General features: G+C 46.2%; 1 protein-coding gene across 3 annotated transcripts in view; it reads left to right on the top strand.

Moving 5' to 3' along the window:
* tmem175 (transmembrane protein 175) overlaps positions 1 to 11,258 on the top strand; it is a 27,929-nt gene extending 16,671 nt beyond the window's left edge. For all 3 annotated transcript variants that reach the window (XM_036936506.1, XM_036936504.1, XM_036936505.1), the window contains exons 6-11: positions 1,067 to 1,150; positions 2,785 to 2,949; positions 5,804 to 5,882; positions 7,472 to 7,607; positions 7,746 to 7,910; positions 8,074 to 11,258. In XM_036936506.1, coding sequence (XP_036792401.1) covers positions 1,067 to 1,150; positions 2,785 to 2,949; positions 5,804 to 5,882; positions 7,472 to 7,607; positions 7,746 to 7,910; positions 8,074 to 8,581 — 1,137 coding nt within the window. In that variant the 3' untranslated portion in view covers positions 8,582 to 11,258. The remainder of the gene's footprint in view (positions 1 to 1,066; positions 1,151 to 2,784; positions 2,950 to 5,803; positions 5,883 to 7,471; positions 7,608 to 7,745; positions 7,911 to 8,073) is intronic.
* The last annotated feature ends 832 nt before the right edge of the window (positions 11,259 to 12,090 follow it).

Raw genomic sequence — 12,090 nt, forward strand, 5'->3', positions numbered from 1 at the left:
GGCCCTACTGACTGACTGGCTGGTATGGTCCCGGCTCTACTGACTGACTGGCTGGTATGGTCCCGGCTCTACTGACTGACTGGCTGGTATGGTCACGGCCCTACTGACTGACTGGTATGGTCCCGGCCCTACTGACTGGTTGACTGGCTGGTATGGTCCCGGCCCTACTGACTGGTTGACTGGCTGGTATGGTCCCGGCTCTACTGACTGACTGGCTGGTATGGTCCCGGCTCTACTGACTGACTGGCTGGTATGGTCCCGGCTCTACTGACTGACTGACTGGTATGGTCCCGGCCCTACTGACTGGTTGACTGGCTGGTATGGTCCCGGCTCTACTGACTGACTGGCCGGTATGGTTCCGGCTCTACTGACTGACTGGTATGGTCCCGGCCCTACTGACTGACTGACTGGCCGGTATGGTTCCGGCTCTACTGACTGACTGGTATGGTCCCGGCCCTACTGACTGGTTGACTGGCTGGTATGGTCCCGGCCCTACTGACTGGTTGACTGGCTGGTATGGTCCCGGCTCTACTGACTGACTGGCTGGTATGGTCCCGGCTCTACTGACTGACTGGCTGGTATGGTCCCGGCCCTACTGACTGGTTGACTGGCTGGTATGGTCACGGCCCTACTGACTGACTGGTATGGTCCCGGCCCTACTGACTGGTTGACTGGCTGGTATGGTCCCGGCCCTACTGACTGGTTGGCTGGCTGGTATGGTCCCGGCTCTACTGACTGACTGGCTGGTATGGTCCCGGCTCTACTGACTGACTGACTGGTATGGTCCCGGCCCTACTGGCTGGTTGACTGGCTGGTATGGTCCCGGCTCTACTGACTGACTGGCTGGTATGGTCCCGACTCTACTGACTAGCTGGTATGGTCACGGCCCTACTGACTGGTTGACTGGCTGGAATGGTCCCGGCCCTACTGACTGACTACCTGGCTGGCTGGCTGGCTGGCTGGCTGACTGGTAGGAAATGTGTCATCAGATTAAATGGGGAGTTGCTGTCTGAACTTGTTCAATAAGAACAGTCCCTTTTTACACACCATTTGTTTTCCTCTGCAGTTCTCCCTCATGGCGACGTTTCCTGAGAACATCTTGGGAATCCTCCTGTTCTGTGCCTGCGTCATGGTGTTAGGCTTCATTCAGGTGAGGATACGCTGTGTGTGTGTGTAATTTCTTAACTCGCAACCTTCCGCATCATTACATGTTGTTTTTCTTGGTGTAATTACACAGTAAAACTATGGTTGAATCCCTTACCTCCCTCCTTACCTCCCTCCCTCTCTACTTCCCTCCTTACCTCCCTCCCTCTCTACTTCCCTCCTTACCTCCCTCCCTCCTTCCCTCCCTCCCTCCTTCCCTCCCCTCTACTTCCCTCCTTCCCTCCCCTCTACTTCCCTCCTTCCCTCACTCCCCTCCCCCTTCCCTCTCCTCTACTTCCCTCCCTCTACTTCCCTCCTTACCTCCCTTCCCTCTACTTCCCTCCTTCCGTCCCCTCTATTTCCCTCCTTCCCTCCCTCCCCTCTACTTCCCTCCTTCCCTCCCCTCTACTTCCCTCTACTTCCCTCACTCCCTCCCTCTACTTCCCTCCTTCCTTCCTTCCCTCACTCCCTCCCTCTACTTCCCTCCTTCCCTCCCTCTACTTCCCTCCTTACCTCCCTCCCCTCCCCTCTACTTCCCTCCTTACCTCCCTCCTTACCTCCCTCCCTCTCTACTTCCCTCTCCTCTACTTCCCTCCTTCCCTCCCTCCCCTCCTCTACTTCCCTCCTTACCTCCCTCCCTCCCTCCCCTCCCCTCTACTTCCCTCCTTACCTCCCTCCCTCTCTACTTCCCTCCTTCCCTCTCCTCTACTTCCCTCCTTCCCTCCCTCCCCTCCTCTACTTCCCTCCTTACCTCCCTCCCCTCCTCTACTTCCTTCCCTCCCTCTCTACTTCCCTCCCTCCCCTCCCCTCTTCTTCCCTCCCTCCCTCTACTTCCCTCCTTACCTCCCTCCCTCTCTACTCTACTCCTTCCCTCCCCTCTACTTCCCACCTTCCCTCCCTCCCCTCTACTTCCCACCTTCCCTCTCTCCCCTCCCTCCCCTCCTTCCCTCCCTTCCCTCCTTACCTCCCTCCCTCTCTACTTCCCTCCCTCCCCTCCCCTCTACTTCCCTCCTTCCCCTCTACTTCCCACCTTCCCTCCCTCCCTCCCCTCCCCTCTACTTCCCACCTTCCCTCCCTCCCCTCCCCTCTACTTCCCTCCTTACCTCCCTTCCCTCCTTACCTCCCTCCCCTCTACTTCTCTCCCTCCCCTCTACTTCTCTCCTTACCTCCCTCCCTCCTTCCCTCTACATCCCACCTTCCCCCCCTCTACTTCCCTCCCTCCCCTCTACTTCTCTCCTTACCTCCCTCCCTCTCTACTTCCCTTCCCTCCTTCCCTCTACTTCCCTTCTACTTCCCTACCCTCTACTCCTTCCCTCCCCTCTACTTCCACCCCCCCTCTACTTCCCTTCTTCCCTCCCCCCTCTACTTCCCTCCCTCCCCTCTATTTCCCCCCCATCTACTTCCTCCCCTCTACTTCCCTCCCTCCCCTCTACTTCCTCCCCCTGCCCTCTACTTCCTCCCCTCTACTTCCCTCGCTCCCCTCTACTTCCCTCTGTCCCCTCTACTTTCTCCCCTCTACTTCCTCCCCCTCCCCTCTACTTCCCTCGCTCCCCTCTACTTCCTCCCCTCTACTTTCCTCCCTCCCCTCTTCCTCCCCCCCTCTACTTCCTCCCCCTCCCCTCTACTTCCCTCCCTCCCCAGGCTGTTATAGTGGTGTACGGCTTTAGCCGTCCGTTCCTGCTCAACGACCAGATCCAGGTGTCGGAGAACCAGGTGTTCTATAAACATCACATCCTGAAGGTCATCATGAGGGTCCCCATCATGTGCTTCTTCGCCAGTATCTTCTCATTCATCTTCTTTCAGATGGTAAGTCAGTCGTCTTCTTCTCTCGTCTTCTCTTTTTGTTTTCTCTGCTTCTCCCCTCTGGGACTAAAAAGTGAGGTGTGTGTATTGTTAGAACTATTGCCCCAGTGAGGTGTAACTTGACACTCCATAGTCTCCTAGCGATGACACTAAACCCTGCACCATATTTTATCTCGGTTAGCTCTTATCTCACTGGGCACACTCGTCAGTTCAACATCTAGTTTTGATTCAAACAGTTTTTGCCCAGTGGGATATCTGTTCTGTATATCTTTTATCAAAGTTTTTTTACAGTCTGCTTGTAAACATAATTCATTTAGTAATAATTCAAATAGTCTTAGCCTCTTGTAACAAGATGTTCTCCTCAGTCCCATGTGATCCTAACGTTGTCTTTCAGTCCTATGTGATCCTAACGTTGTCTTTCAGTCCTATGTGATCCTAATGTTGTCTTTCAGTCCTATGTGATCCTAACGTTGTCTTTCAGTCCTAACGTTGTCTTTCAGTCCTAACGTTGTCTTTCAGTCCTAACGTTGTCTTTCAGTCCTAACGTCGTCTTTCAGTCCCATGTGATCCTAACGTTGTCTTTCAGTCCTATGTGATCCTAATGTTGTCTTTCAGTCCTATGTGATCCTAATGTTGTCTTTCAGTCCTAACGTTGTCTTTCAGTCCTAACGTTGTCTTTCAGTCCTAACGTTGTCTTTCAGTCCCATGTGATCCTAACGTTGTCTTTCAGTCCTAACGTTGTCTTTCAGTCCCATGTGATCCTAACGTTGTCTTTCAGTCCTAACGTTGTCTTTCAGTCCCATGTGATCCTAACGTTGTCTTTCAGTCCTATGTGATCCTAATGTTGTCTTTCAGTCCTATGTGATCCTAACGTTGTCTTTCAGTCCTAACGTTGTCTTTCAGTCCTAACGTTGTCTTTCAGTCCTAACGTTGTCTTTCAGTCCTAACGTTGTCTTTCAGTCCCATGTGATCCTAACGTTGTCTTTCAGTCCTAACGTTGTCTTTCAGTCCTAACGTTGTCTTTCAATCCTAACGTTGTCTTTCAGTCCTAACGTTGTCTTTCAGTCCCATGTGATCCTAACGTTGTCTTTCAGTCCTAACGTTGTCTTTCAGTCCTAACGTTGTCTTTCAGTCCTAACGTTGTCTTTCAGTCCTAACGTTGTCTTTCAGTCCTAACGTTGTCTTTCAGTCCCATGTGATCCTAACGTTGTCTTTCAGTCCTAACGTTGTCTTTCAGTCCTAACGTTGTCTTTCAGTCCCATGTGATCCTAACGTTGTCTTTCAGTCCTAACGTTGTCTTTCAGTCCCATGTGATCCTAACGTTGTCTTTCAGTCCTAACGTTGTCTTTCAGTCCCATGTGATCCTAATGTTGTCTTTCAGTCCTAACGTTGTCTTTCAGTCCTAACGTTGTCTTTCAGTCCTAACGTTGTCTTTCAGTCCTAACGTTGTCTTTCAGTCCCATGTGATCCTAACGTTGTCTTTCAGTCCTAACGTTGTCTTTCAGTCCTAACGTTGTCTTTCAGTCCCATGTGATCCTAATGTTGTCTTTCAGTCCCATGTGATCCTAATGTTGTCTTTCAGTCCTAACGTTGTCTTTCAGTCCCATGTGATCCTAATGTTGTCTTTCAGTCCTAACGTTGTCTTTCAGTCCCATGTGATCCTAATGTTGTCTTTCAGTCCCATGTGATCCTAATGTTGTCTTTCAGTCCCATGTGATCCTAATGTTGTCTTTCAGTCCTAACGTTGTCTTTCAGTCCTAACGTTGTCTTTCAGTCCTAACGTTGTCTTTCAGTCCTATGTGATCCTACCGTTGTCTTTCAGTCCTAACGTTGTCTTTCAGTCCCATGTGATCCTAATGTTGTCTTTCAGTCCTAACGTTGTCTTTCAGTCCTATGTGATCCTAACGTTGTCTTTCAGTCCTAACGTTGTCTTTCAGTCCCATGTGATCCTAATGTTGTCTTTCAGTCCTAACGTTGTCTTTCAGTCCCATGTGATCCTAATGTTGTCTTTCAGTCCTAACGTTGTCTTTCAGTCCTAACGTTGTCTTTCAGTCCTAACGTTGTCTTTCAGTCCTAACGTTGTCTTTCAGTCCTATGTGATCCTACCGTTGTCTTTCAGTCCTAACGTTGTCTTTCAGTCCTAACGTTGTCTTTCAGTCCTAACGTTGTCTTTCAGTCCTATGTGATCCTAATGTTGTCTTTCAGTCCTATGTGATCCTAACGTTGTCTTTCAGTCCTAACGTTGTCTTTCAGTCCTAACGTTGTCTTTCAGTCCTATGTGATCCTAATGTTGTCTTTCAGTCCTATGTGATCCTAACGTTGTCTTTCAGTCCTAACGTTGTCTTTCAGTCCTAACGTTGTCTTTCAGTCCTATGTGATCCTAATGTTGTCTTTCAGTCCTATGTGATCCTAACGTTGTCTTTCAGTCCTAACGTTGTCTTTCAGTCCTAACGTTGTCTTTCAGTCCTATGTGATCCTAATGTTGTCTTTCAGTCCTATGTGATCCTAACGTTGTCTTTCAGTCCTAACGTTGTCTTTCAGTCCTAACGTTGTCTTTCAGTCCCATGTGATCCTAACGTTGTCTTTCAGTCCTATGTGATCCTAATGTTGTCTTTCAGTCCCATGTGATCCTAACGTTGTCTTTCAGTCCTATGTGATCCTAACGTTGTCTTTCAGTCCCATGTGATCCTAACGTTGTCTTTCAGTCCCATGTGATCCTAACGTTGTCTTTCAGTCCTAACGTTGTCTTTCAGTCCCATGTGATCCTAACGTTGTCTTTCAGTCCTAACGTTGTCTTTCAGTCCTATGTGATCCTAACATTGTCTTTCAGTCCTAACGTTCTCCCGTTGTCTTTCAGTCCTATGTGATCCTAGCCATCGTAATCTTCCTGCCTTACATCTCCCAGTCTCTAAAATGGTGCCGCAGCAAAGCTATCGGTGAGTATGTTATACATGGATGCCAATTGCTACATTTAGGTTGAAATAAGGTTGAGATTCTTTATTTATTATTTAGATTGTCAAATGTTGGGTATAAACAAATAACCTAACAGTACATTGAGGTTGAAGACAGACAGACTTTAACTACCGTTAAATCACAATATATTTAATTTGTAAGTTAAAGAGATCTGTTGTGTTCAGGCCAAATATAGAAGGCCCCCAAGACTGCTGGATCTGTTGTGTTCAGGCCAAATATAGAAGGCCCCCAGACTGCTGGATCTGTTGTGTTCAGGACAAATATAGAAGGCCCCCAGACTGCTGGATCTGTTGTGTTCAGGCCAAATATAGAAGGCCCCCAGACTGCTGGATCTGTTGTGTTCAGGACAAATATAGAAGGCCCCAGACTGCTGGATCTGTTGTGTTCAGGACCAATTATAGAAGGCCCCAGACTGCTGTTCTACACCTGTATGTTATGCTGACTTTACTTTTGTATATATAATGTATAGTGTATGTATGTGGACACCCCTTCAAATTAGTTGTTTCGGCTATTTTAGCCACACCCATGCAATCTCCATAGACAAACATTGGCAGTAGAATGGCTTTACTGAAGAGCTTTCAACGTGGCACTGTCATAGGATGCCACCTTTCAAACAAGTCAGTTCGTCAAATTTCTGCCCTGCTAAAGCTGCCCCCCAGTCAACTGAAATGGGTTTCCATGGCCGAGCAGCATGCCTAAGATCACTATGCACAATGCCAAGTGTCGGCTGGAGTGGTGTAAAGCTCGCCGCCATTGGACTCTGGAGCAGTGGAAACGAGTTCTCTGGAGTGATGATTCACGCTTCACCATCTGGCTGACGCACTAATCTGGGTTTGGCGGATGCCAGGAGAACGCTACCTGCCCCAATGCATAGTGCCAACTGTAAAGTTTGTTGGAGGAGGAATAATGGTCTCGGGCTGTTTTTCATGGTTTGGGCACCTTAGTTCCAGTGAAGGGAAGTCTTTACGCTACAGCATACAATATAGACTATTCTGTGCTTCCAACATTGTAGCAACAGTTTGGGGTTTCAGTCAACCAGTTTCAGCATGACAATGCCCCCGTGCACAAAGCTAGATCCATACAGAAATGGTTTGTCGAGATCGGTCTGGAGGAACTTGACTGGCCTGCACAGGCCCTGACCTCAACCCCATCAAACACCATTGGGATGAATTGGAACGCAGACTGCGTGCCAGGCCAAATCGCCCAACATCACTAATGCGCTTGTGTCTGAATGGAAGCAAGTCCCTGCAACAATGTTCCAACATCTAGTGGAAAGCCTTCCCAGAAGAGTGAAGGCTGTTATAGCAGCAATGTCCCAACATCTAGTGGAAAGCCTTCCCAGAAGAGTGGAGGTTGTTATAGCAGCATTGTCCCAACATCTAGTGGAAAAGCCTTCCCAGAAGAGTGGAGGCTGTTATAGCAGCAATGTCCTAACATGGAGGCTGTTACATCACCATATTAATACCGGTGATTTTAGAATGAGATGTTTGACGAGCAGGTGTCCACATACACTACTTGACCAAAAGTATGTGCTGGTTACCCCTCCCCTCAGGCCAGGTGGAGGAGACGCCTGATTCCATGATGTTTTATACGTACCATCCAAACGAACCCCTCAGCAAGGAGAGGGTGGAGGCCTTCAGCGACGGCGTGTTTGCCATCGTAGCTACTCTACTCATCTTAGACATATGGTCAGTGTTTCTGTTTGGGCGGGCGGGCAGGCGGGAAGATGAATATTGTTGTATGTATTTAAATGATAAGTTGTAAATGTTTATTTAAGCAAGGAGGAGGCCCTGTAAAATAATGATGGTAAAGATGTCTTTCTCCAGTGAGGACAATGTCCCCGACCCAGTGATGGTCCAGAAACAGTATGGTGGCAGTCTGGTGGCTGCCCTGCAGAACTATGGTCCAGAGTACCTGGCCTACTTTGGCTCCTTCGCTACCGTGGCTCTCCTCTGGTTTGTCCATCACTCTCTCTTCCTTCACGTCACCAGGTAATATAGAACAAATTAAATTCATCAAATAAATTTACATTTTTTAAATATCTGCAGTTGTCAGGTTAAAGGTAAAGAAAATGAGTGTATTGTACTGTTGTGGGAAAGTTTTACTCACAATGACTGTGGTTTTTTACCTACCTCTCTCTGACTCTTCATCCAGGACCACTCGTTTCATGGGCCTCCTCAACACCTTCTCTCTGGCCTTCGTAGGGGGCCTGCCCTTGGCCTACCAGCTGACCCACGAGTTCCCCCGTAACTCCCGCAACGAGCTGGAGGCCATCCAGATCAGCTGCGTCATCATCTTCTTCGCCGGCGTCTTCCAGCTCGCCATCTGGGTGGCGGCGCTGTTCAGCGAACGCGAGACGCTACACCCTTATGTGCGTTACGGCGGCCGTGAGCACGCCTTCATGTTGGCCAAGCTGGCGCTGTACCCGTGCGTGGCCCTGGGGACCTTCTTCCTCACCTGTATTCTCAGTAAATTCAGCGCGTCTATTTTCCACCTGATGGAGATTACGGTGCCGTTTGCTTTCCTGTTGCTGAGGCTGCTGGTCAGAGGCGGGTTGACGCTGCTCCGGCTCATATTCTGCCCAGATGGGCCGGAGACGAGGAGTGCTCTGGAGGAGGAGGAAGAGGAGGCTAGGATGCCCTTCAATACCATGATCACTTAGTGGTTGTCATTTAGCTCGATGGTCAGTTTGCTCTGGGTCTGTATTCAAATGGTGCAGAGTAGGAGGTGCTGATCTAGGCTCAGTTTTGACGGTTATATCATAATGTGTATATAATGAATAAGATTATATGGACAAGTGGGTTCCTGATCCTAGATCAGCTTTGTGTGAATACAGGCTCTGGGACCGGGGACGTGGTCCGTCGGACAGATGTACAGTAGCTACAGCTCGTCTTGACCTCTGAAGGGAGAGTTTGAGGTCGATTCCATTTGAACTGCACATTCAGTTTTGTATTGATGAGTCAATTTTCTTTACAAATTAGTTGCGTAAGTCAAGTGGTGTTAAAGGAAATGGCACTGAGCCAGAGAAGTGGAGAGTACAACCAATGTAATTGACAGCCCTCCCATTTTTTTTAATAATTTGTATCTGACTTCTTGAATAATTGTTTACCGTTGAGAATCTAGTCTGTTTGTGCCAACATTTGCACTCCAAACATGTTTGGCGTGAGGAGGCACAGGGGTCGTGTTAAGAGTTCAGATGTCTGCATTTTTTTTAACCATTTCACCTGCGTTTTAATATTGAAAGTCAAGTTTATTTGTTGTTCCGCTTCAATAGAGTGATCAGGAACGTGCAGCTATAGATTTCCTTCACAGAAAATACATTAGTGCAACACATTCACAAAATAGCTTCATTTTCAACAGATGACAACAGAAGTGTAAATGCTATTTGGCGTAGCAGCCACTCGAGTCAATGAGCTTACAATTGAAAAAGCAAGGTATTTGTTTTTGCTAAAACGACGCATGGTCATCAGATTTCAGTTTATCATCATAGAATGTAGCCAGCCAGCTCCTAATGTTTTTCTTCGGGTTAATCATTGTACCGGAGGAAAGTAGCTACGCTGTCAGAGCGCTGTAACAACGCAGAATTCTGCATTTAACGTGACCCCTGAGGCAAAGGAGTGAAATGTTAGCACCGACTGAATTTCAGGCTAGTTAATTTTGGGGTTTCATTCATTCTGAATATTCATGTCCACTTCCCAACATACAAATAGCAGATAAAATGGAAGTCCTCATATAACACACTGCTCATATTGACCGAGTTTAATCACGGAGTATAAATTCTATAAATAGTTATTTGTCCTTCTATAACATGAAAGAGTGAGTGAGCAGCATGAATCTGACCAACAGGGTAACTTCACTTTTTTCAGTTCAGAATATAATAACCGTCCACAGGAATGTACTCACAATGTGTTGTGTCAGCTAATATTGCACTTCTTATTTTACACAATACAAATCCCTATGCTGGGCATACGCTACAATCGTAACTTGTAATTGCTCACATTTCCTGATTTTAATGATTTTTTTTTTAAATTCCCTTTTCACAAATCTTTAATTCCGTCCATGTTCAACCCCAGGATGTGGGTGCTCACGTTACACTGTTATTCCCTAGTGTTTTCTCCATTGTCATAGGGGGGAAAAGTGTCGTAACAAAAACAGCTGATTTATTGGAGTGCACATTATGTGCAGAATAAGGACGTAATATTGGAGTTACTTTTGCATGGCCCCGGTGCGTGGAGATTTCACGTTAAGGACCAATGGAAAAAATAATAATGATGAAACGCTGTTCATCGGGCCACTTAACACCAACTCACCCATTTTAAAAAAAAGGCAGTTGTGTTTTCTCCACAGCTCCACCAATCAGGCTCCCATCACCTCGGTCCACACCGGGCGTGTTGTTGCGTCCCTCTTTCACCGTCTCTTTAGGTCTCACATGCGGCGTTCTCATTGGCATCAGACCCCTTGCCCAATCGCGTCGTAGAGCACTGCTCATACTACAAGATGCACGACCAACATTTTAAGACATGTCAGAAAATTAAATCGGGACAGGCAATAGCCGTTGTGTCCTTGACCTCTCAAAACGACCAGAATCCCGACATACTGATGATCCTAGCCCAAGTTCATAGGATTTCAGCCCGATCATGAAAATGTATAGCTATGCCTGGCATTAGCTGAAAAAGTCCCATTTTGTTGCATTCTTTCTTCTCAGGCTAGGTTACATTTATTTGATTTACATTTTTAAATGAAATAAATAAATGTGAATAGCCATTCTCATCTGTCCAGACAATATGTTGTACTCAGAGTAGATTCATTTCAGAAATGATTTTACATTACTGGGCCATTTTAAAATCAAACCATACAATGAAATGAAAGACATGGTTGAAGACAGTGATTTATTTAATATAGATGTGCAATGTTACATTATATTGAAATGTAAAACACGTTTTTCTTTGCAATATTTTGGATGTGACGTTTCTTTCCCGATTAAAAAAAAAAGGTCACAGAGGTCACTGTTATTGCTGCAATACTGTTTTGTGTTTTGATGTTGAAAAAGCACTTTAAATTCAGAATGCTTCAGTGTTATCTGCTTTTTAGAGCTCAAATAAGGAATCAAATGTTCTTAATCCAGAACTAATGTCTTGCATAATTGGTCAGCTGATTGAAGTTCTGGGTCGATGCGTTGCAAGCTACTGCTGCTCGTTTTCCCCTCCATTCCTTCCCGACAAAATTCTGCAGTTTACCTAGATCCCAAGAGATTAAGCTATACAAGTGTTGTGTCAATCACTGTTAACACTGCAAGTCCCCTTTAAAAAAATCAATAAACTGCTTTTAAAAAAAAGGCACAATCTGTCTTTTTTAAATTTTAAATCTAACATACTGATCTTGCATCCATAGCGCCGTCAAGAGAACTGATCCAGGATCAGCACTCGTCCTCTCTTAGAATACAGGCTCCGAGTTCTACACCAAACCAGTTTAGGGGAAAAAAAATGTGCTTCCTTGAAAGGGTTAAACAGGTAAAAGGTGAGAACCTTGTGGTGAAAATATATCTTCATGAATTCAGATTCTCGTCGAGAAGAAACAAACAAAACCAAGAGATGTATATTTTTGTAAAGGGGGAAAAATAAAAATGATTTATTCACCTCCATACAGAATCACAATGTAACTAATCATTATCGGCACTATGCTTTCATACAGCACTGTGTGTGTGTGTCAAATCAAATGTTAAGATAGTATATACTAACTGTATTTCACAATACAATGTCAACTTTTCAATCTTACCCCACTTCAAAAATTTATTTATTAGAAAACAAATCCTGCATAAGCAATCAAAAAAACATGACCCCAAACTTTTGCATAATACCTGGTATTTAGGTAATCGGACTTGCACTTCAGGTCGTGTTCAATGCAATACTACCGTGTTGCCAACAGTTATTAGGCTTATATATTATCACAACATAACTAAAACCACACCAACTTAAACCTCATTTGAAATGCAGCCATTTCACACCTTAAGTCTCATACGCCTCGACCACATCTTTACTTTGGACAGCGCCATTTTGTGTTGAACACCACATGCACATCCCTCTTAAAAAGGCGGCGCTACCTAGAACCATAAAAGGGTTCTTCAAATTGTTCCCCCCATAAGGAGAACCCTCCGAAAAATAAACACTTTCC

The sequence above is a fragment of the Oncorhynchus mykiss genome, chromosome 11, assembly GCF_013265735.2.
Source record: "Oncorhynchus mykiss isolate Arlee chromosome 11, USDA_OmykA_1.1, whole genome shotgun sequence".
Classification (NCBI taxonomy): Eukaryota; Metazoa; Chordata; class Actinopteri; order Salmoniformes; family Salmonidae; genus Oncorhynchus; species Oncorhynchus mykiss.